Source organism: Scyliorhinus torazame, chromosome 5 (genome assembly GCF_047496885.1).
Source record: "Scyliorhinus torazame isolate Kashiwa2021f chromosome 5, sScyTor2.1, whole genome shotgun sequence".
NCBI lineage: Eukaryota > Metazoa > Chordata > Chondrichthyes > Carcharhiniformes > Scyliorhinidae > Scyliorhinus > Scyliorhinus torazame.
The window spans coordinates 149610953-149636022 of record NC_092711.1 but is presented as its reverse complement, the minus strand read 5'-3'; the positions used below and the strand labels follow the sequence as shown (position 1 = coordinate 149636022).

The 25070-nt window shown below is 48.0% G+C and overlaps 1 protein-coding gene across 6 annotated transcripts in view; it reads left to right on the top strand.

The window, feature by feature from the left end:
• Nucleotides 1-24750, top strand: part of LOC140420051 (uncharacterized) — a 35073-nt gene extending 10323 nt beyond the window's left edge. For 2 of the 6 annotated variants that reach the window (XM_072504064.1, XM_072504065.1), the window contains one exon: nt 2210-3507. In XM_072504064.1, coding sequence (XP_072360165.1) covers nt 2568-3344 — 777 coding nt within the window. In that variant the 5' untranslated portion in view covers nt 2210-2567 and the 3' untranslated portion in view covers nt 3345-3507. Of the gene's footprint in view, nt 1-2209; nt 3508-6425; nt 6625-8702; nt 9711-12865; nt 13039-21147 lie in introns of those variants that run through there. The other 4 variants (XR_011946162.1, XR_011946164.1, XR_011946163.1 and 1 more) reach the window with 4 other exon arrangements.
• Nucleotides 24751-25070: the final 320 nt, after the last annotated feature.

The following is a 25070-nucleotide window of genomic DNA, read 5'->3' as shown; positions in this document are numbered from 1 at the left end:
CAGCCGTGAAGACCTCAACACCCACCCTTCGGCAATGGCGCCACTCGGTTCTGCCATGATTAATGCTCGGATCTTCACAGAGTGCATATGACAGGGGCGAGGCTGAGCAGGTTCTTTGGGGTGGAGGACAGTTGTGGGAGGTGCTCGGGGGGGCCCAGCAAATCACGTCCATATGTTCTGGGCGTGCCCGGTGCTGGATGGGTTCTGGAGGGGCATTGCGAGGACTGTTCTAAGGTGGTGAACACCCGGGTTAAGCCGAACTGGGGGTTAGCACTATTTGGGGTATCGGATGAGCCGGGAGTGCAGGAGGCGAAAGAGGCCGGTATTCTAGCCTTTGCGTCCCTGGTAGCCCGGCGGAGGATTCTGCTGCAGTGGAAGGATGCGAGCCCCCCAAGCGTGGAAGCCTGGGTCAGCAACATGGCAGGATTCATTAAATTGGAGAGGGTAACATTTGCCTTGAGAGGGTCGGTGCAGGGGTTCTTCAGGAGGTGGCAACCATTCCTAGACTTTCTCGGAGGTGGTCAGCAGCAGCAGCAACCCGGGAGGGTGTACTTTGTGTTTACTACTGTGTTTATTATTGCTTAATGGGGGGTTTGTATCTTGGGGGAATTCGCGATGTAGTTGTAAGATGTTTACTTATGTGTTCTTTGTTTTTCTTTTCTCTGTAAGGGGAAGGAAGTGACCCGTGTTGAAAATATGTTAAAAATTTGAATAAAAATATATTTTTATAAAAAATGATTACCGCTCGGATAATAGAAGAAAGATGATGGATAATCAGCACACGGCACATCTACCATAAGTGAGATAAGATAATCCGAGTCCCTGCAACACTCGAGGAGAAGAAGACATTCAATCGGCTCTCACAGAATAACAACTCCCTTCAACAGGATAAAAGATAACAAATTCAGACAACAACACCATGATAGGGAAAGAGTTCAGATTAGAGCCTGAGTTAGTCTGAGCTGCAAATCATCGCTCCTATCCTTGCCCTTCAAGGATTTAGCGAAGACCAAGACAGTAGTCGGATTATCGAAAGACTTGATCTCGTAATGTGCCACGGTCAACACCCTTCTTGATGTGGAGATGCCGGCGTTGGACCTATAAAGCGACATAATTCACTCCCGCGGCCTTGAGTTCCCTTCAGATTTCATTGAAGCCTCGATGCTTCGTTTGTGTGGCTGCCGAAAAATCCTCACTTCCTCATGGAGCCAGGTCCCACCTCACCTTGCCCGTCTCCAGGACCCTCTGGTGATCTTTCAAGTTGTGGAAGTGAATGATTACAGGCCTGGGATGAAAACTATCCCTCAGACTCAAAGACAGGATCCGAGGCCCTTTCTAATTTGAAACACCCAGGCTTCACATCCAGCTTGAGAAAATGTGGCAGCCGGTCCTCGAAGAACCCAATGGGAGCCTTACCCTCCACACCTTCTGGCAGGCCGACGACTCGGATATTCTTTCTCTGACCCTCGGTTCTCCAAGTTTTCCAGGAGTCCACCACATCACTCAGCCGGTTTTCCAAGGATTTAATTCTTGCCTCCCCGAGGAGGCATCTTGCTCAACATTCAGGATTCCCTCCTCAGGATCGTCGATCCTTTCCTTGGTGTTTTACAGCTCGGCCTCCTGAGCTCACAGATATTAAGCCAGCACACTCAGCCTCTGGTCAATAACACTGAGAATGTTGCTGACATAGACCAGCCAATGATCCTACAGAATAAATGAGCATGCTTGATGGGCCGAATGGCTGACTGCAGCTCCTATTTGTTATGATCTCTGTGACCAGGACAGGAAGCAGTGAGCATGGATCTGTCAATCAGCCTGAATCAGCACCTTCAGGAGAATTGGGAGGGTGAATATTAGAAGAAGAAGAAAAGAAGAAAATTGTTTTATTGTCCCAAGTAGGCTTCAATGAAGTTACTGTGAAAAACCCCTAGTCACCACATTCCAGCGCCTGTTCGGGGAGGCTGTTACGGGAATTGAACCGTTCTGCTGGCCTGCCTTGGTCTGCTTTCAAAGCCAGTGATTTAGCCCTGTGGTAAATAGCCCCTGCAATAGATACAGCAGAGTGAGAATGGAGGGAGAGTGTGTGGGATGGAGATTTACAGCTTTTGGGGAATGAGAGAGGAAAGAATGTTCTCTAGGAACTAGAATTGTCTGTTCTGAATTTCTATCCTGTACTGACAGTGATGTCTTTTGTAAATTGTTTTTACAGGATATTAGAAGAGGAGGAATTACAGACAGAAATCTCAAAAGTCACGTCTCGATCTGACTGAGTCTCTCAATTCCTTGGAGCTGAATATCACCGGACTTTGAATCTGGAAGGAGAAATGTTTGTCTGTTCTGTCGGCTTCAAAAGATTTTAACCATCAGTGTGACTGGAAAAGCACCGAGACACACACACCCGAGTGAGTGTGTTCCAGAGCACTGAATGTGGAAAGAGCTTTAACCAGTTACGCAGCCTGAAAAAACATCACACCATTCACAGCGGGGAGAGTCCGTACACGTGTTCTTTGTGTGGACGAGGCTTCAACTTATTGTCAAACCTGGAGAGACTAAAGGAGACCCAAAACATGGCGAAACGGTGGAAATGTGGGGACTGTGGGAAGGGATTCAGATTCCCATCTCAGCTAGAAGCTCATCGACGCATTCACACTGGGGAGAGGCCGTTCACTTGCTCTCAGTGTGAGAAGGGATTCACTGATTCATCGAACCTGCGGACGCATCAGCAGGTTCACACTGGGGAGAGGCCGCTCACCTCTCAGTGTGAGAAGGGATTCACTATTTCTTCGAGCCTGCGGACACACCAGCTAGTTCACACTGGGGAGAGGCTGCTCACTTGCTCTCAGTGTGTGAAAGGATTCATTACTTTAAAGAGCCTGCAGAAACATCAGCGACTTCACACTGGGGAGAGGCCATTCACCTGCTCTCAGTGTGAGAAGGGATTCACTACTTCATCGAACCTGCAGATACATCAGCGAGTTCACACTGGGGAAAAGCCGTTCACATGCTCTCAGTGTGAGAAGGGATTCGCTACTTCATCGAACCTGCGGAAACACCAGCGAATTCACACTGGGGAGAGGCCGTTCACCTGCTCTCAGTGTGAGAAGGGATTCACTACTTCATCGAACCTGCAGATACACCAGCGCGTTCACACTGGGGAGAGGCCGTTCACCTGCTCTCAGTGTGGGAAGGGATTCACTCAGTTATCCAACCTGCGGAGACACCAGCGAGTTCACAGGGGAGACGGCGTTAACCTGTTCTTAGTGAGAGAAGGGATTCAGATATCCATACGCCCTGCAGGAACACCAGCGAGTTCACACCTAGAAGAAGCCATTCACCTGCTCTGAGCAGGGGAGACATTCAATGATCCGTCCCAACTACGGAGACACTAGTGAGTTAATTCTGGGGAGAGACCATTCATCTGCTCTCAATGTGGGGTGGGGGTTGTGATTCATCACACTTGTTGTGACTCCAACAAGTTCACAATAAATTACAGATGTTGGCTCCGTTGTGATTGTTTCTGCTCTCACTGACATCCAGGGCTGCATTTTGTTCATTCTGACATCTGGTGAATGGTGATGATTGGAGGGTTTCTTTCTGCTGGACTGGCCGGTCTAACACCTCTGCCTCCGGTGGGCTGACCATTTTTGAGCCTCGTTGCGATTACCTGGTTCCATGTGTGACGAGGAGCACAGAATGAAAAGGTGTCTGCATGTTGGAAGATATTTAGTTCCCAAAGCAGCCACATTGCCATGAAGATGGGCTACGGTGGTTACATGGTTCTTTTGCCTAATTTATCTGGGTGTTTCTCGCAGAAGGAAACTGTCATGGTCTGAGGGGCAAGTTGTGGTAGATTGGGAAATTACAATAAACATCACTGAAAGTGGCAACGCAGGTGGATAAGGAGCTAAGAAGGCAGACGGCATGCTTGTCTTCATTGGTCGGGGCATTGAGTATAAAAATTGTCAAGTCATGCTGCAGCTGTACAGAACCTTAGTTAGGTCACACGTGGAATATTGCCTACAATTCTGGTCACCATATTACCAAAAGGATATGTCACCCAAGTCACATCCAAGGCTGGAATCGAACCTGTGTCTCTGGCATTGTGAGCAGCTGTACCACTGTGCAGCCGAACTGTATTGCTTGATTAGAGATGGGTGTGCGGGAGAAACTTTATTTAGGAGCGAGTTGTCAGGACTTCTAACTTCCTGCCTATGAGGTTGGTGGAAGCTGCGATGATTATTGATTTCAAAATGAAATAGCTTGGGAGCATGAAGGAACTAAACTTACAGGGGAACATGGATATAGAGGTACAATTGTACTGACTGGTTTGCTCAGCAGATTCGGTATGGTTTCAAATTAATGAATAGACTCCTTCTGTGCTATAATCACTCTATGACTGGAAAAATAAAACATAGATACACAACTACATCACAAAACTAGAAATAATAACAAATATATTTTATTACAGAACCATCAATGATAGATCTAATCTGTACCATATAACAACAGTAGAAATTTCTCTCTCTGATATTAATTTACTGCCCCCTCAAATGTCAGCCATCTCCTGGGGAAACCAGCCCTTTAATTGTGAACATTAGGAAAGAGTCAGCACCTTCAGGGGAGGAGAACTGGGCGTGGGAGGGTGGGGATAGGGTAGATGGGATAAGGGTGAGGGTGGGGAACTGGGAGAGTATCTGCGTTTCTGTTGTTTTAGAAATAAACCTGTTCAAAGTACGACTCAGCTTTCGATCGATTCTTCCTCTGCAGACATTATTTTGAATGATGTGGAGATGCCGGCGTTGGACTGGGGTTGGCACAGTAGGAAGTCTTACAACACCAGGTTAAAGTCCAACAGGTTTGTTTCGAATCACTAGCTTTCGGAGCACACCTCCTTCATCAGGCAAGTCACCTGATGAAACGATTGGAAACAAACGTGTTGGACTTTAACCTGCTATTGTAAGGTACTATTTTGAATAACATGGTAGCAGAGGATCAACACTAAACTTTGGTGCTGGATAGGGCTTTGGCTTCATCATTAACAGCAAAATACAAGGTTATGAGGAAAGTATTTTCGGAATTCGTTGAGAATGATTTGGATACTGAAAACTGATTGGATATTCCATTACCGTTTTGGATAAGTCGTATAAAAAAGATGAGTTGTTGGAAGCATATGAAGCATTGTTAACCTTTGATAGATTTCAGGAAATAGGTGGTCATCCATGGAGAAATATATTACGGACTTTGATAAGTCATGTAAGAGATGAAGGGGTTTCATCTTGAAATCCCAGGGTCTGTATTCTCAATTAAGTTGCTCGGTTGTGGAGGCATTTTTCATGCCGATTGCATTTTGTTGCTGATGTGAATTTCAATTCCATGGGAGAGACTCTCTCCTCGTCATGCTGCTCTGTAAAAGCACGTGTTGTGGAAATTACTCATTTCCAAGTACTTTCGTGTTAAATACAGAAAACTCACAACAAAGCAAAGGATCAGGGGAGACTGGATGAACAGATGAAGGAGAAGAGAAGGACAAGAGTGGTGAGAATGTGGAGCTCGCTGCCACACAGAGTGGTTGGTGCTGTTCCCATGAGTTTGCTGCCCTTGTCCTTCATGACAGTCAAGGTTATGGGTTTAGAAGGTGATGTCGAAGGAGCCCTGGTGAGCTCATAAATCATTGAATTTACAGTGCAGAAGGAAGCCATTCAGCCCATCGAGTCTGCACTGGCTTTGGAAAGAACATCTCACTTAAGCCCACGCTTCCACCCTGTCCCCGTAAACCCACCTAACCTTTTTGGACACTAAGGGCAATTTACTTTGGCCAATCCACCTAACCTGCACATCTTTGGACTCTGGGAGGAAACCAGAGCACGCAGAGGAAATCCACGCACACACGGGGAGGATGTGCAGACTCCGCACAAACAATACCCAAGCCTGGAATCGAACCTGGGACCCTGGAGCTGTGGAACAACTGTGCTAACCACTGTGCTACCGTGCTGCCCCTATTACTGTGCTAACGTCCTGCCCCTATTATTGTGCTAATGCCCTGCCCTATCACTGTGGTACCGTGAAATATCTTGTAGATGGTACACACAATGCTACCATTGTGCTCTGGAGGTCAAGGGAGTCACTGTTTCGGGTGGTGGACGGGGTACTCAACAAGCTGGTGCTTTGTCCTGTATAAAACATGTGGGGATGCCGGCGTTGGACTGGGGTGGGCATAGTAAGAAGTCTCACAGCACCAAGATAAAGTCCAACAGCTTTATTTAAAATCACAAGATTTCTGAGCACTGCTCACTTCACCTGATGAAGGAGCAGTGCGCCGAAAACTTTTGATTTCCAATAAACCTGTTGGACTTTAACCTGGTGTTGTGAGACTTCTTACTGTATAAAACAGACTCCATAATTTAAATAAGACTGATAAAAAATAATTGTTGCCGGAAAGGACTGTGACCGAGAAAATATAACCAATTCAGTCCACTTGAAAAAGATCTGCTCTTCAAAGATATATCAGAAGACATCACATTTGATGTTTGTAGTTGAATTTATTACCTCAGCAACTCACTGAGACACCAGACTGACAAAGGCATTGATTGGACAATAGCTGGAAACAATGATCTGAAACGTTCTGTGAGTGAAACTTCTCTCTTTAGCCTGGAATGGACTATGTCAGAGTTAAAGGCAATACCAGGTTAAATTACATTGAATATACAGCACAGAAACAGGCCTTTCAGCCCAACCAATCTCTGCTAGTATTTCTACTTCACTTCATCCTCCTCCCATGCTTTCCCATCTGACTCTATCAGTGTGTCCGTCTGTTTATTTCTCCTTCATGTGTTCATCCAGCTTCCTCTTCAATGTATCAATGTTATTCACCTCCACTCACTGGTAGTGGGTTCCACATTCTCATTACTGTCTGGAAGGACGTTTCTCCTGAATTAAGTTTTGCTCTTACCCCTACAAGTGGGAAACATTCACTGTGTTTATCAAAAGCTTTGATAATTTTAATGACCTCAATTAGCCCATCAGTCTTGTATTTTGAAGAGAGAAAAGTGACCATTGTGAACATTGAGAAATGAAGACTCACTGAGAATGGGTGGGCTGGGTTGTATGAATTAGATAGTTAATCAGACTGTTCATGAACAGGTACTTGGTGTTTGGGAGTAGTCGGGGAGTTCAAGTGGCCGTCCTCAATAAAACATTAATTTTCATTTGGACAGCACATTTAAAAAAAACATAGAGTACCCAATTATATTTTTTCCAATTAAGGGGCAATTGAATGTGGCCAATCCACCTAACCCTCACATCTTTGGATTATGGGGGTGAAACCCATGCAAACACGGGGAGAATGTGCAAACTCCACATCGACAGTGACCCAGGGCCGGGATCAAACCCAGGTCCTCAGCACCGTTGGCAGCAGTGCTAACCACTGCACCACCGTGCTGCCCTCTTTGATAGCACATTTGACTTAATAAAATACGTCAAGGATATTCCAGGAAAATTGTAAAAGAAAGTTTCATGAAGGTTGTCCAAGACCGTGATGTGACACAAATTCTACATCTCATTCCCCAGATATTCTCTCCTTCCTATTGATTTCAACACTAATTCATCCCATTATCTCCTCCTGCTTTCCCCCAAAATCTCCTCCCCTGAAGGCGCTGACTCTCTAGTTCAGTGTCACACTAATCTATTGTGCCCTCCCCTCCCCTCCCCCTCCTCCCCCCCAAAAAATATTTCACCCAGGCGTCGAAATCTTTACACCTTAAATTAACAAGCTGTTTTGCTAAGGGGGCGCCACAATCAACTCCACTGACTACCCATATGTACTGTGTGTCAGGGTGGGGTCATTCGTGCGCCCCCCCCCCCCCCCCCCCATTTCAACCTATTCCAAGGAGTTTGGAGACTGGACTCAGGATGAGTAATGGCGGTCATAGCCCCCATAATCCCCTGCGGTGGTGAAACCGCTCCATTCGCCGGGCGGGCGGCCCGGACTGCGCATGATCTTGGGAGCGATGGGAAGCTGCACATGTGCAGGAAGATCCCACCTCCTGACCTTTCTGCTGAGGTGTTGACCAATGGGAGCAGTTGGAAGACCGGAAGGACTCTGGTTCTGAAGGAAAAGGAAGTGAATCCAGGGAGGGTGCAGACTCTGCAAAGGTTGGCCCAGGTCTCTAAGTATATTCCCGGATTGTGTGAAAATTGGTGGTGGTAAATAGTGAGGAGGATAGTCTTTGGTTACAGGAGGATAATAATCTTTATTATTGACAAAAGTAACCCTGCAGCGTCCATCTAATTCAGTTAGAAATTATTGATCATCTCTGCTTGAGGACGTTCATAGGCAGAAAATTCCAGCTCATGATCAATCACTACCTCCTATATCTTAACCAACTGGAACAATCCTATACATTAAACACCATTTTAGTCCTGTTACATATTTCCGTTAGGCTGGCAGTCCGCTTGAAGATTTCCAGGTCTCTTTGTCCTGGACAGGAAGCAGTGAGCATGGATCTGTCAATCAGCCTGAATCAGCACCTTCAGGAGAATTGGGAGGGTGAATATTAGATACAGCAGAGTGAGAATGGAGGGTGTGTGTGGGATGGCGATTTACAGGTTTGGGGAAATGAGAGAGGACCATAGAAACCAGAAATGTCTGTTCTGAATCTCTATCCTATACTGACAATGATGTATTTTGTAAACTCCTCTTACAGGATATCAGAAGAGGAAGAATTACAGACAGAAATCTCAAACCAAACCTCGCGTCTCGATTTGACAGATTCACTCAATTCACTGGGACTTGAATATCATCGGACTTTGAATCGAGAAGGAAAAAGGTTAGTCTATTCTTTCTGCTTCAGATGGTTTTAACCATCAGTGTGACTGGAAACTCACTGAGACATACATACCTGAATGAGAGTGTTCCAGAGCACTGACTGAAAAGAGCTTTAACCAGTTACACAGCCTGAAAAAAACAGCGGGGAGATCTGTGTGAGCCTTCAACTGATTGTCCAACCTGGAGAGACACAAGGACACCCCCACCCTGGAGAAACCATGGAAATGTGGGGACTGTGGGAAGGGATTCAGATTCCCATCAGCACTGGAAACTCATCGACGCATTCACACTGGGGAGAGGCCGTTCACCTGCTCTCAGTGTGAGAAGGGATTCGCTAAGTTATCTAATCTGAAGAAGCACCAGCCAGTCCATGTCGGGGAGAGGCCAGTCACCTGCTCCACGTGTGGGAGGGGTTCAGTACTTCTTCCAGACTGCTGACACACCAACAAGTTCACACTAGGGAGAGACCGTTCAGCTGCTCCCACTGCACAAAGATGTTTTGAATCTCATCCCATCTGCTGACACACCAGCTCCTGCATACCGGAGAGAGGCCGTTCACCTGCTCTCAGTGTGGAAAGGGATTCACTCAAATAAGCAACCTACAGGCACACCGAGTTCACACTGGGGAGAGGCCGTTCACCTGCTCTGACTGTGGGAAGGGATTCACTCGGTTATCCCACCTGCAGAGACACCAGCGAATTCACACTGGAGAGGGGCCGTTCATTTGCTCTGACTGTGAAAAGAGATTCACTCAGCTACCCAATCTGCAGGCACACCAGCGAGTTCACACTGGGGAGAGGCCATTCACCTGCACCGTGTGTGAGAAGGGATTCACTCGGTCAACACTTCTGCTGAGACACCAGCAAGTGTGAGGTTATCCACTTTGGTAGGAATAACAGCAAAAGAGATTACTATTTAAATGATAAAATATTAAAACATGCTGCTGTGCAGAGAGACCTGGGTGTGCTAGTACATGAGTCGCAAAAAGTTGGCTTACAGGTGCAACAGGTGATTAAGAAGGCAAATGGAATTTTGTCCTTCATTGCTAGAGGGATGGAGTTTAAGACTAGGGAGGTTCTGCTGCAATTGTGTAAGGTGTTCGTGAGGCCACACCTGGAGTATTGTGTTCAGTTTTGGTCTCCTTACTTGAGAAAGGACGTACTGGCACTGGAGTGTGTGCAGAGGAGATTCACTAGGTTAATCCCAGAGCTGAAGGGGTTGGATTACGAGGAGAGGTTGAGTAGACAGGGACAGTACTCGTTGGAATTTAGAAGGATGAGGGGGGGATCTTATAGAAACATATAAGATTATGAAGGGAATGGATAGGATAGATGCGGGCAGGTTGTTTCCACTGGCGGGTGAAAGCAGAACTAGGGGGAATAGCCTCAAAATAAGGGGAAGTAGATTTAGGACTGAGTTTAGGAGGAACTTCACCCAAAGGGTTGTGAACCTATGGAATTCCTTGCCCAGTGAAGTAGTAGAGGCTCCTTCATTAAATGTTTTTAAGATAAAGATAGATAGTTTTTTTAAGAATAAAGGGATTAAGGGTTATGGCGTTCGGGCCGGAAAGTGGAGCTGAGTCCACAAAAGATCAGCCATGATCTCATTGAATGGTGGAGCAGGCTCGAGGGGCCAGATGGCCTACTCCTGCTCCTAGTTCTTATGTTCTTGTACAGATTTTAGTGAGTTTAGATTTGTTGATCAGCACCTTCAGGAAAATTGGGAGAGAAAGTAAGTGAATACAGTCTGTATATTACACACATTTTCCATCCAGTAATATCGACATCTATCTGTCTGGCAGCCTGCATGAATATTTTCAGGTCTCTGTGTCCAGGACAGGAAGCAGTGAGCGTGAATCTGTCGATCAGCCTGAATCCCTCCCCTCCCCCCCTTCCCGTGGTTCGCCTTACTTTCCTCTTAGGTTTAGCTGTGTCGTGTGTGTGTGTGTCTCCCCCCCCCCCCCCCCCCCCCCCCCAGTCTATCTCTCCCTTTCATGCTTTGGCCACTTTCCCCTGATTCTTGGCTACCTGGCTATTCTTCCTCTTGTTCGTTGGCCTCAAACAGGTCCCGGAACAATTGGGTGAATGGCTCCCACGTTCTGTGGAAGCTGTCGTCTGACCCTCGGATGGCGAATTTGATTTTCTCCATTTGGAGAGATTCCGAGAGGTCGGACAGCCAGTCTGCAGCTTTGGGTGGTGCTGCTGACCACCAGCCGAACAGGATTCTCCGGCGGGCGATCAGGGAGGCAAAGGCAAGGGCGTCCGCCCTCCTCCCCAGGAATAGACCTGGCTGGTCTGATACCCCAAAAACCACCACTTTCGGGCATGGCTCCACCCTCACCCCCATCACTTTGGACAATGCGTCGAAGAAGGCTGTCCAGTACCCTGCAAGCCTGGGTAAAGACCAGAACATGTGGGCTTGGTTGGCCGGGCCTCCTTGACACCGTTCACATCTATCCTCCACCTCCGGGAAGGACCTACTCATACGGGCTCTTGTTAAGTGGGCTCTATGTACCACTTTTAGCTGTGTCAGGCTGAGCCGTGCGCACGTGGAGGTGGAGTTGACTCTATGCAGTGCTTCGCTCCAGAGACCCCGCCCTATCTCAGTCCCGTCCTCCTCCCATTTCTTTCTTGTTGCGTCCAGTACGGTGTCGGCCCTTTCTATCAGTCGGTCATACATGTCACTACAGTTTCCTTTACCTAGTATGCTTGCGTCTAGTAGTTCTTCCAGTAATGTCTGTCGTGGCGGTTGTGGTACATCCTTGTCTTCTTTCGTTGGAAGGTTTTGAGCTGTAGATACCTTAGTTAGTTCCCCCTGGCTAGCTGGAATTTCTCTGTCAGTTCGTCCAGTGTTGCGATCCTGCCGTCCATGCATAGGTCCCTGACTGTCAGTCTCCCTCCGTCCTGCCCCCACCTTTTGAAGGTGGCGTCAGTCAGCACTGGTGTGAACCTATAGTTGTTGCAGATGGGAGCTTTGTCCGACATTCTGGACAGGCCAAATTGCTGCCGTTGTTGGTTCCAGGATTGGAGGGTGGCTATCACCACCAGACTGCTGGAGTGTTTTTTGGGTGGGGTTGGGGGTGCTGCCGTGGCGAAGGCCCGGAGGGAGGTCCCCCTGCAGGAGGCCTCTTCCGCGCGCACCAACTCGGCTTCTGGCTTCTTGATCCATCTCTTTATTCGCTCGGTCGTCGCCGCCGCCCAGTGGGAGAATTGTAGGTTTGGGAGGGCTAGCCCCCCCTGGATTTTGTTTTTTGTAGGACCTTCCTTGGGATCCGAGCATTTTTCCCCCCCCATACGAACGCCATGATTAATTTGTCCAGCGCTTTGAAAAAGGCCTTGGGGATGTAGATCGGAATGGATCTAAGTAGGAAGAGGTACCTGGGCAGGACATTCATTTTGATCGTCTGGACCCTCCCCGCGAGGGAGAGTGGGAGTGTGTTCCATCTTTGCAGGTCCTTTTTTACTTTGTCAGACTGGTGAGGTTCCATTTGTGGATCCCTTTCCAGTCATGGGCTATTTGGATCCCCAGGTAGCGGAATTTGTGTTAGACTTGTTTAAACGGCAGTCCCGTTAGTGCTGCCCCACTTACTTGTGGGTGTACGGGGAAGATCTCGCTTTTGCTTATGTTGAGTTTGTAGCCCGAGAAGGCGCGAAACTCTTTCAGGAGCGCGATGATTCCGTCCATGCTGCTCTGTGGGTCCAAAATGTAGAGGAGCAGGTCATCTGCATAGAGTGAGACTCTGTGCTCTCTGCCTCCCCTTCGGATCCCCTCCAGCTTTTTGCTGCTCTGAGCGCGATTGCTAGTGTTCGATCGCTAGAGAGAACAGCAGCGGGGACAGTGGGCATCCTTGTCTGGTGCCCCTGTGCAGCTGGAAGTATCGGGAGTTGGTATTGTTGGTCCGTACGCTCGCCATAGGAGCGTTGTCGTCCCAGCCTCCCCGAACAGGCGCCGGAATGTGGCAACTAGGGGCTTTTCACAGTAACTTCATTTGAAGCCTACTTGTGACAATAAGCGATTTTCACTTTTTTCATTATTTTATAGGAGCTTTACCCAGGAGGTGAACCCTGTTCCATGCCCGAACCGCTCCAGTACCTCTGAGGTATTTCCATTCGACTCTGTCGAAGGCCTTTTCTGCGTCTAGGGAGACGATTACCTCTGGTGTTCTCTCCCCGGAGAGGGTCATTATCACGTTCAACAGGCGTCTGATGTTCGAGGTAAGCTGTCTACCTTTGACAAAGCCCGTCTGGTCCTCTGCGACCACCTCAGGTACACAGTCTTCTAGCCTTTTGGCTAGGATTTTGGCCAGTATTTTGGCATCCGCGTTCAGCATTGAGATGGGTCTGTATGACCCACATTCCGTTGGGGCTTTGTCTTTCTTAGGTATCAGCGAGATTGAGGCCTGTGCTAGCGCGGGTGGCAGTGTGCCTTAGCCAGCGAGTCTGTGAATATCGCCCGCAGGTGCGGGGCCAGTGCTGTCGCAGATTTTTGTAGAAGTCCGCCGGGAACCCGTCTGGTCCCGGTGCCTTCCCCGCCGCATGGAGCTAATGCTGTCCATGATCTCTCCCAGTACTAGTGGTGCTTCCAGGCCCCGTTTTCTGCCCCCCTCCCCCCCCGCCCCCCCGCGACTGGAATGTCCAGTCCATCAAGGAACCGTTTCATCCCGGACTCCCCCATTGGGGGATCTGAAGTGTACAGCCCTTGGTAGAAGGTCTTGAAGGTTTTGTTGATCTTTTCTGGTTCTGTTTCTAACGTGCCTCTGGTATCCCTGATTTGTGCAATTTCTCTGGTGGCTGCCTGCTTTCTCATCTGGTGTGCCAACAGGCGGCTGGCTTTGTCTCCGTGTTCGTATAGGGTCCCACGTGCTTGGCGGATTTGGTGCACTGCTTTCCTGGTGGAGAGCAGGTCAAAGTTCCTTTGTAGCTCTTTCCTCTCCGCTAGGAGCTCTACGGTCGGGGCCTCGGAGTATTTACGGTCTACCTCCAGTATGGAGTCGACCAGCTGCTGCCTAGCCGCCCTTTCCTCCCTAACTCTCTCAAACACCTTATTAATCTGTTCCGGAGCCGCCACCAACTCCTCCATCCTGTCCCGCACCTGAACCTTCTCAGCTGATGCACCACTTTCCCTGTGCACAATAGGTCAAACCTCGCCTGTAACTCCTTTCTCTTTGCCAGGAGCCCTGGGTCCAGGTCCCTCACGTACCTCCCATCCACCTCCAAAATCTCTTCCATCAGTTGTTGGCATTCCTCCCTCTCCTTCCTATCCACCTTGGCCTGAAACAGGATCACCTCCCCCCTTACGACCACTTTCAGAGCCTCCCAAACCACCAATGAAATGCCGAGCAGAACCTGAGTTGACACCTTGAACCACAATGTCTGAAGAATGGATCTGTGGTTAGAAGAAAGATGTCATTCGACAGTTCGAAGTAGAGTAAATTTGGCCTGTCTGGGACACGGGTCAGAAGGAGAATAAGAACCAAGCCTCGAAGATTCCGTTTCAGCGACGACCGAGGATCAACCGGGACAAATGGGTGAGGCTCAGAGAATAGAACAGACCTCCGAGAGGAATGTGGCCAATTCAGTTCAAAGGGGTAATATCTACTTATGTCTGAAGCTCTGACATCACCTCGGTCAGAGTTTCCCCGGTGAGGGGAGCGGCCCCACCCGACGACCCAGCCCCCGCCACCTTCCTTCCTGCAGGACTCACAGCAGCACTCGCCGGCGGACCTTCGCTCGCCCCCTTCTTTCCAGCACCTTTCCTCTGGGACTTCGTCAGCCTCCTTATGACTTCCCACAACAACTCATCTAAAAGCTGTCCCAAAACCAGACATAAACGTCCAAAAGTCCGAGACTCTCGCAGGAGCCACCTAACGTGCGACATCCACCGACATGTTGTCACCGGAAGTCCCCGGAATGAACAATATCAATATGACACCAGCATCTCCATATTAACGACAGGCCATTCATCTGCTCTGTCTGTGGACAGAGCTTCACTCAGTCAGGCAGCCTGCTGGCACTGGGGAGAGGACATTGAAAAATGTTCCAGGAGTGGGAAGGAATTCAGCCAATCCTCCAGCCTGTTGACACACCAGCGAGTTCAAGCTGGGGAGCTGCTGTTTCCGTGTTCTCTGTGCGGATAGAGAGTCATTCACCCATCCCACTTCCTGACACACCAGCGACTTCATGTTTGACTGCAGGGGTTGGACTCTGCTGAGGGGAATATTCACTCTATCTGAGCCCCTCAGAATTACACACAACTCAATTCAATCTCCCTTCAGCCTCCTCTGTTCCAATGAGAACAACCCCAGCCTCTCCAATCTTTCCTCATCGTTAAAATTCTCCATCCCGTAAAACATCATCATAAATCCCCTCTGCAGCCTCTCTCGAGTGATCACATCCTTCCTGTAATGTGGTGACCAGAAATGTCCACAGTGCTCCGGCTGTGGTCTAACTGGTGTTTGATCCAGTTCCAGCACAATCTCCCTGCTCTTATATTCTTGGCCCTCGGCTACCAAAGGAAACTATCCCACCAGCCTTCCTTTTTTAAAATATAAACGTAGAGTAACCAATTAATAAATTCCAAGTAAGGGGCAATTTATTGTGGCCAATCCATCTACCCTGCGCATCTTTGGGTTGTGGGGGCAAAACCCATGCAAACAAGGGTGAATTTCATTTTTCATTTTCATTTCATTTCATGTGCAAACTCCACACGGACAGTGACCCAGAGCCGGGATCAAACCTGGAACATTGGTGCCGTGAGGCAACAATGCTAACCACTGTGCCATCGGGCTGCCCCCACCTGCCTTCCTCAGCATTGAGGAGAGAGAGAGAGGCAGCAGAGGGAAAGGCACCAAAGAGAAGAGAGGAGCACCAGAGACTGAGACAGGAGAGGGAGAACAGTGAGACAGAAGGCAAGAGAGGCACCAGAGAGAGGAGCACCAGGGACTGAGGGAGGCAGGAGAGAGAGGGGAGAGGAGAGAGCGAGAGTGGGAGAGACCCTAGTCAGTAACAAAAGTAAGTAATGAAATTGAGTTCAGACACATCTTCATGAACTGACACCACTTTGTTCACAGATTAACAGAGTAATCACTGTACTTGAATCAATGTTATTCACTTTTGGAATTGAATGAATTAAGGGTCAGATTAACTATCACAATAACCCAGTATCAGATAGGTCTGTTTAATACAGAACAGGGTTAAACCCAGTGTCCAATATTACAGGTCTCTGTGGCTGTTGGAAGCCTGGTTTCACTGTACAGCTGACAAACCCACACCTTCAGTTAACTCGTCTACCCAGGGTCTGTTTATAAACCCTCATCACAACCTATTACCTGGTTAGCTATTTATATATGGTCATCATGGTCGGGCAGCTAACACACAGCTCAACCCGAAACTATGGTTCTTTCTACTGATTCCAGCTCTGACAAGGGATCAGAGCATCTCCAGCCCTCAGCTCTGTTACTGGGCTGTCATTGACATGAGGAACAGAGAGACAGCAAGTTGCCTGAGGCTTAAATGGGAAGTTGAAACTTGTGACTCAAGACCAACTGCGTAAGATCTCTGAAAAGATCAATAACTTCAAAAGATAAATTCTAAACCCAGTGAACAAACTAAAGAATCATAAGACAAAAACTTCAAGTTTATGACTTTTACTGCAACAAACAAACGAAAAATAACAATGCCTGAACACTATTTTTATAGGGAACGTATCCCATAAACTATAAATAGAACGTTGCCCTTTTACTTTTAACACAATCAAAAATCACACTCCATGGTTTTGTCGCTGAAGTTGTCACTCAATTCTCCTGGAACCAGCCCAATGTGATTCTTCTTTCCTGTGTTTACTTCCATTCGATTCCTTTGCCTGACTGGCAATCCTTAACTCCAGAAGTATCTTTTGCAGCGATGGTTCTACTAATGATATTCAGGTCCTGATTAATAATAATAATCTATATTGTCACAAGTCGGCTTACATTAACGCTACAATGAAATTACCGTGAAAAGCCCCTAGTCGCTACATTCTGGCACCTGTTCGGGTACACTGAGGGAGAATTCAGAATGTCCAAATTACCTAACAGCGTGCCTTTCGGGACTTGTGGGAGGAAACCGGAGCACCCGGAAGAAACACATGTAGACACGAGGAGAACATGTAGACTCTGCAGTGACCCAAGCCGGGAATCGAACTTGGCACCCTGGAACTGTGAATCAACAGTGCTAACCACCGTGCCACCATGCTGCCCATAACCAAGTGACTCTTCCAAATCCTGAAGTCTTTTTTTCGGTAAATAATCATCTAATCATAGAATCATAGAATTTACAGTGCAGAAGGAGGCCATTCGGCCCATCGAGTCTGCACCGGCTCTTGGAAAGAGCACCCCACCCAAGGTCCACACCTCCACCCTATCCCCACAGCCCAGCAACCCCACCCAACACTAAGGGCAACCTTGGACACTATGGGCAATTTAGCATGGCCAATCCACCTAACCCGCACATCTTTGGACTGTGGGAGGAAACCGGAGCACCCGGAGGAAACCCATGCACACACGGGGAGGATGTGCAGACTCCGCACAGACAGTGACCCAAGCCGGAATCGAACCTGGGACCCTGGAGCTGTGAAGCATTTGTGCTATCCACAATGCTACCGTGCTGCCCACCTGTAAACCTGTAAACCTAATGGAAATTAAGAACAGACAATTCTAGTTCCTATGAAACATTCGTTCCTCTCTCATTCCTCAAAAGCTGTAAATCGCCATCCAACACACTCTCTCCATTCTCACTCTGCTGTATGTAATATTCATCCTCCCAATTCTCTAAAGGTGCTGATTCAGTCTGACTGGCAGATCCATTCTCACTGCTTCCCGTCCTGGACAGGCCTGAAAATCTCCATGCAGACTGCCAGACAGAAATATGTCTATATTACTGAACTCAAAATGTGTGCAACATAGACTGGATTCACTTCCTTTCTCTTCAGTTGCTGCAAGTCACCAACATCCCCCCCAGAATGAGACAAGAAATGGAAAGATAAAGTAGACTTGGAGCGGCTGCTGCCTCTTGTGGGGCATTCAAGAACGAGAGGTAATAGTCTTTGGATAAGAGGTAGCAAATTCAAAACAGAGTTGAGGAGAAACTGCTTCTCCCACGTGCTGTGAATCTGTGGAATTCACTACCCCAGAGTGCGGTGGAGCTGGGACAGTGAGTACATTTAGGGAGGAGTTAGACTTTTAATCGGTTGAAGGGTTCTGAAGAACTCTCAGGACAGTGGAGATAAGGCCAGGATGAGATAAGCGATGATCAAATGGCGGAGCGGACTCGATGGGCCAAATGGCATAATTCTGCTCCTATATCTTATGATCTTCTGAAAGGGGAGACATTGATTTGCTCCCAGATGTTGCTCAGAGGAGGAAGTTTTAGTCTGAAACTCATTGTCCAACCTCCACATTGTGACATCACAAAGATGCTCGTCCTTTAAATCAACCAATAGGAATAAATCCATTCCGCAGTGACGTCACTGCATTTGAGTGCACTCGCCCCGCGCGCGGATACAGGAGCCCCGCCCCCGTCCATTTTTCTCCCCTCCCCGACCCATCCTGGAGACCAGGTTTCCAAGCAACTGGCTGACAGTTCCGGCTATCGATGACTGCCTCTCTCCCCACCCGGGACTGCGCATGGTCTCAGGGAGAGGGGACTCTGCGCATGTGCAGAGGGAGCTCACCTCCGGTGACACTGCTGAGTTGTGACCAATAGGAAGATTGGAGGACCGGAAGGACTCTGCTCCTCCGCCAATCAGAGCTCCCCCATTGTCTCAATGCGGAAATTGGACATGGAGGTTTCTGCCGAGCAAAGCTGTTGTTCCTCCAACCCTGAATGAGCTTGAGCTGCACACAGACTAAATCATCTCCCTGTCTCCAACATCTGTGAGTAAAACACTTTATTTTCTCAGTCTGACCTTCAATTGGTGACTTGCAATAACTAGAGAAAGGAAATGAATCCAGGGAGGGTGCAGGCTCTGCAAATGTTCGCCCAGGTTTCGCTATCTCTTAAAGACATTGACATCCTTTGCTCCCTCAGCTTGACATATTTATTTGCCTGGCTAAAAGGATCATCTCTTTCCTAATGTTCACAATTAAAGGGCTGCTTTCCCCAGGAGATGGCTGACATTTAAGGGGACAGTAAACAGGACATAATTCCTTCCCTATCAGTTTATTTCCATCATCAGCAAACTGACGGAAGGAGTCATCAACAGTGCAATCAAATAGCACTTTACTGAGCAATAACCTGTTCGTAGACGCTCAGTTTGGGTTCTGCCAGGGTCACTCAGCTCCTGACCTCATTACAGCTTTCAAACATGGACGAAAGAGCTGAATGCCAGAGGTGAGGTGAGAGTGACTGCCCTTGGCATCAAGGCAAGATTTGACCGAGTATGACATCAAGGAGACCCAGCTAAAATGGAGTCAATGGGAATTGGGGAAAACTCTCCGTCGGTTAGAGTCATACCTGGCACAAAGGAAGATGGTTGTGGTGGTTGGAGGTCAATCATCTCAGTTCCAGGAGTTCCTCAGGGCAGTATCCCAAACCCAACCATCTTTAGCTGCTTCATCAATGACCTCCCTTCCATCATAAGGTGAGAAGTGGGGATGTTTGCGAATTACTGCACAATGTTCAGCACCATTCGCGACGACTCAGATAATGAAGCAGTTCATGTCCAAATGCAGTAAGACCGGGACAGTATCCAGATGTGGGCTGATAAGTGGCAAGTTACATTTGTGCTATACAAATGCCAGGCAATGACCATCTCCTACAAAGGAGGATCTAACCAACACTCCTTGACATTCAGTGGCAATACCATCGCTGAATCCCCTACAACCAAGATCCTGAGGGTTACCATTGATCAGAAACTGAACTGGACCAGTCATATTAATACGGTGGCCACCAGGGCAGGTCAAAGACTACAGCGAGTAACGCACCTCCTGACCCCCAAAGCCTGTCCACCATATACAAGGCATAAGTCAGGTGTGTAATAGGATAATTACCACTTGCCTGGTTGAGTGTAGCTCCAACAACACTCAAGATGCTGCTCTACACCATCCAGAACAAAGCAGCCTGCTTGACTGCTCTCCCTTCCACAAATATTCAAACCCTCCAACACCGACGAACAGTGACAGCCGTGTGTACCATTTACAATGTGCACTGCAGTAACTCACCAAGGTTCCTCCGACAGCACCTTCCAAACCCACGACCACTACTATCTCGAAGGACAAGAGCAGCAGATACCTGGGAACCCCACCACCTGGAGGTTCACCTCCAAGTCACTCACCAGCTGGACTTGGAAATATATCGCCCTTCCTTCATTGTTGCTGGGGCGACATCCTGGAACTCCTTCCCTGACAGCACAGGGGATGTACCTACAACTCAGGGACTGCAGCGGTTCAAGAAGGCAACTCATCACCACCTTCTGAAGGGCAACTAGGGGTGGGCAATAAATGCTGGCTGAACTGCGACGCTCACATCCCGTAAATGTATTTTTAAAATTGTTATATTGCGCAGAGATATATGGAATGTATTATATATATTATTGATGGTTCTGTAATAAAATACATGTATTATTATTTCTAGTTTTGTAAATAGTACTGTACCTACATTATATATTTCCAGTCATACAGTCATTGCAGCACTGACAGAATCCATTTGGGAACTCAAGTCAATGCTGACTCTCTGTACAGCAATCCAGTCAGTCCCGTTGCCCCTCGATATCCCTGTTCCCCTGAAAGCTTATTTTCTTCATATTTTATTTTGAATTATTGATCATCTCGACTTCCACAACCCTTGTGGGCAGTGGCCTTCAGTAGGGACCACTCCGTGACTCAATAAAATTCTTCCTCAGAATCACCCCATCTCTAATCAGTAAATACACTTAGATGGAGAGTCTCTACTTTTGTACAGGTTGTAGTGAGTTTAGATTTGTTGATCAGCATCAATCAGCACCTTGATGAGAATTGGGAGGGAAAGGAAGTGAATCCAGTCCGTATATTACACATATTTTTTTGTCCAGTAACATAGACACATATCTGTCTGGCAGCCTCTGTGTCCAGGACAGGAAGCAGTGAGCATGGATCTGTCAATCAGCCTGATTCAGTGCCTTCAGGAGAATTGGGAGGGTGAATATTAGATACAGCAGAGTGAGAATAGAGGGAGATTGTGTGGAATGGAGATTTAGAGCATTTGAGGGAAAGAGAGAGAGCAAACAATGTTCGATAGAAACTAGAATTGTCTGTTCTAAATTTCTATCTTGTACTGACAGTGATGGTTTTTGTAAAATCTTTTTTGCAGAAAGTTCGAACAAGAGGAATTTGAGGTGGATATCTCAAACTAAATATCACGTCAAGAGCTGACTGAGTCATTCAATTATTGGGAACCGAAAATCATCGACCTTTGAATCTAGAAGGAGAAATGTTTGCCTATTCTGTCTGCTTCATGAGATTTTAAACATCGGTGTGTTTGGAAAAACACTGAGACACACACACACACACACACCCTGTGAGACTGTTACAGAGCACTGACTGTGGAAAGAGCTTCAACCACCAGTTACATGGTCTGAAAAAATACTACACCATTCATATCAGGGAGAGACTGTACACATGTTCTGTGTGTGGACGAGGCTTCAACTGATCGTCCAACGTGGTAAGACGCAAGATCATCCGGGCTATGGAGAAACCATGGAAATGTGAGGACTGTGGGAAGGGATTCACTAAATTATCCAGCCTGCAGACACACCAGCGAATTCACACCGGGGAGAGGCCATTCATCTGCACTGTGTGTGAAAAGGGATTCACCCAGTCATCCAACCTACAGACACACCAGCGAGTTCACACCGGGAAGAGACCATTCACCTGCACCGTGTGTGGGAAGGGATTCACTCAGTCATCCAGCCTGCTGAGCCACAATGTCATTCACACCAATGAGAGACCCTTTAAATGCTCTGACTGTGGGAGCAGCTTCAAACGTGCTGTAGGTTTGATGATCCACCAGCGCATTCACACTGAGGAGAGACCATTCATCTGCACTGTGTGTGAGAAGGGATTCACCCAGTTATCCAACCTGCAGACACACCAGCGAGTTCACACTGGGGAGAGGCCATTTACCTGCACCGTGTGTGGGAAAGGATTCACTCAGTCAACCAGCCTGCTGAATCACAATGTCACTCACATCAATGAGAGACCCTATAAATGCTCTGACTGTGGGAGCAGCTTCAAACGTACTGTAGGTTTGATGATCCACCAACGCACTCACACTGAGGAGAGACCATTCAGCTGCTCTCACTGCACAAAGAGGTTTCGAAAGTCATCCACACTGCGGGAACACCAGCGAGTTCACACTTGATTCACCTGCTCTGATTGTGGGAAGAGATTTAGTGATTCATCTGCCCTGTTGACACACCAGTGAGTCCACACTGGAAAGAAGCCATTCACCTGCTCTCACTGTGGGGAGGGATTCACTCAGTCGTCCAACATGCTGAGACACCAAAGGGTTCACAAGTAATGTCGGGTTGGATTCTGCTGTTATTCCTGCTGTTCATCACATCCAGGACTGAACCTGGAGTGGGTGGAGTGGTTTGTCTCCTCGTCAACTCCTGGTGCTCGGATGTGGCGACCCTGGTGAACTACTGCTCCCGGACCTGGAATGCCCGACTGTGAAGTACTGTCCATACTACCTCCCACGGAGTTCACTTCTGCCATCATCACGGCGGTCTACATCCCACCCCAGGCGGAAGTGAAGAAGGCGCTTGATGAATTCTAACCGCTATAAATAACAATGTAACCGAATACCCGGAGGCCTTGTTCATCGTGGCCGGGGACATCAACCAGGCCAACCTCAAGAGTGTACTGCCAGAATTCCACCAACACATCTCCTATCCCGACAGCGGCCCCAACATCCTTGACCACTGCTACACAAACATCAAGGGCGCCTGATGATCCATCTCCTGACCGCACTTCGGAAAATCGGACCACAAGATGGCGCTCCCTCTCCCGGCACACAAGCAGAAACTTAAGCAGAGAATCCGGTTAAGAAGGTCGTGCAATGCTGGTCTGAGGCAACAGAAGAGCTCCTGTGCGACTGCTTGGAGTCAGTGGACTGGTCCATATTCAAGAACTCAGCAGTCAACCTATATGAGTATGCCAGCACCATCACAGACTTCATCAGCAAGTGGTGGAAGATTGTGTGTCAAAGAAGGTAGTACGTACGTTACCCAACCAGAAACCATGGTTTAATTGGGAGATTCACTCCCTACTGAAGGCCACGTCTGAGGCATTCAAGACAGGTGGCTCAACCTGTAAATCTAGGTACGACCTCTGCAAAGCCAACAGGGACGCCAAGAGACAATATCACGTGAAGCTAGAGTCACAGACTAACGACATGGACTCACATTGGTTATGGCAAGGCTCAAACAACATAATGGGCTACAAAGTAAAGCCGAGTAGAATCTTAAGCAATAGCGCACCCCTCCCCGACAAACACAATGCATTCGATGCTTGTTTCGAGCAGGAAACCAACAAACCGATGTCAACTGCCTCAGCAGTCTTGGACACACCAATACCCACCGTCACAGCCTCCCAAGTCAGATTGGCGTTCTTGAAAGTGAACCCTCAGAAAGCGATGGGTCCTGACGAGATCCCAGATCGCGCACCCAGATCCTGCACTGACCCACTGGCAGGCGTGTTTGCGGACATCCTCAGCCTCTCCCTACTCCGTTCCGAGGTTCCCACCTGCTTCAAGAAGACCACCATCATACCAGGGCCAAAGAAGAACCAGGTAACGTGCCTCAATGACTGCAATCCAGTGGCCTTGACAGCGATCATTATGGTGTGCTTCGAGAGGTCGGCCATGACTCACATCCAACTCCAGACTCCCAGAGTGCCTTGATCCACTGCAATTTGCATACCGCCGCAACGGTCCACAGCAGACGCCTTCTCCCTGGCCCTACACTCATCCCTGCAGCATCTCGACAACAAGGACTCCTACGTCAGACTCCTATTCATTAACTACAGCTGTGCCTTCAACACTATAATCCCAGCCAAGATCACATCAGAACTCCAAGACCTAGGACGTGGCTCCTCCCTCTGTAACTGGATCCTCGAATTCCTGATACATAGACCACAATCAGTAAGGATAAACAACAACTCCTCCACGATAGTCCTCAATACCAGGGTTCCACAAGGTTGCGTACTTAGCTCCTATACTCCCTGTACACACGCGACTGTGGCAAAGTTTGGCTCCTGCTCCCATCTATGAGTTTGCTGATGACACGACCGTAGTGGGTCAGATCTCAAACAACAATGGGTCAGCGTACAGGAGGGAGATAGAGAATCTAGTGGCATGGTGTAATGGATAAAGACCGGGTGCCAAACACACACAGCGACTGGAGTCACAGCAGGAGATGAAACGTTTAATGTGGCGAGAGGATTGAGACACCATTGTGACATCATCAAGACATTGACACACACCCCAGAGAGAAACTGACTTAAAAACAATCCGGATAGAATTAAACACACTGGACATGGTCAAAGTGGGAGTGAAATTAAAGTGATAATGGGACAATGAAGGGCTTGGGAGAAATAATACGGAGTAAGAACTGTCCACAAAGAGAGAGCTGGAGAATCTTTCACATCCATGTTTGATCTGTTCCTTGAAGCATCTGTCCTAATGTACCAGTAACAGAACTCACGGCGCTAATTCTGGAGAAGAAAAGATGGAGTAGATGTTACCCCAGGCGGAGCCAGAAAAGAAATGGGAAATAATGAAGTGACATTGAGTGATGGGTCAGAAAGACTCCTCACCGCCCCCCCCTCTCTAGGTGTGCACTGTAAGATTCCTGGGGGACTCTCTACTTCAAGTTTTGTTGCTAATTAGTGAACATTAAATTAAATTCTATGATTGGCTGTGGATTTATTTTGAATTTGATTGTTACACTTCTCCTGTTTTTATTCCTGTTGTGATTACGCTCTGGGTAAGGATGGGTGACAGGTGACAGGATGGGAAATTGTGGTTTGGGTCTTCACTGACCAAATGTTTTATTGATCTGAAATGTGTAAAAGGGACCAAACTCCAGCAGAAATCAAGCAGAGCTGAGAACAGACAACTTGCTGTGGGAGAGGCCAATGTTCTGGCCTTTGCCTCTCTGGTGGCCCAGGGACGAATCCTACTAGGGTGGAGGGACTCGGAACCCCCAAATTTGGGGTTATAGGTTAGTGACA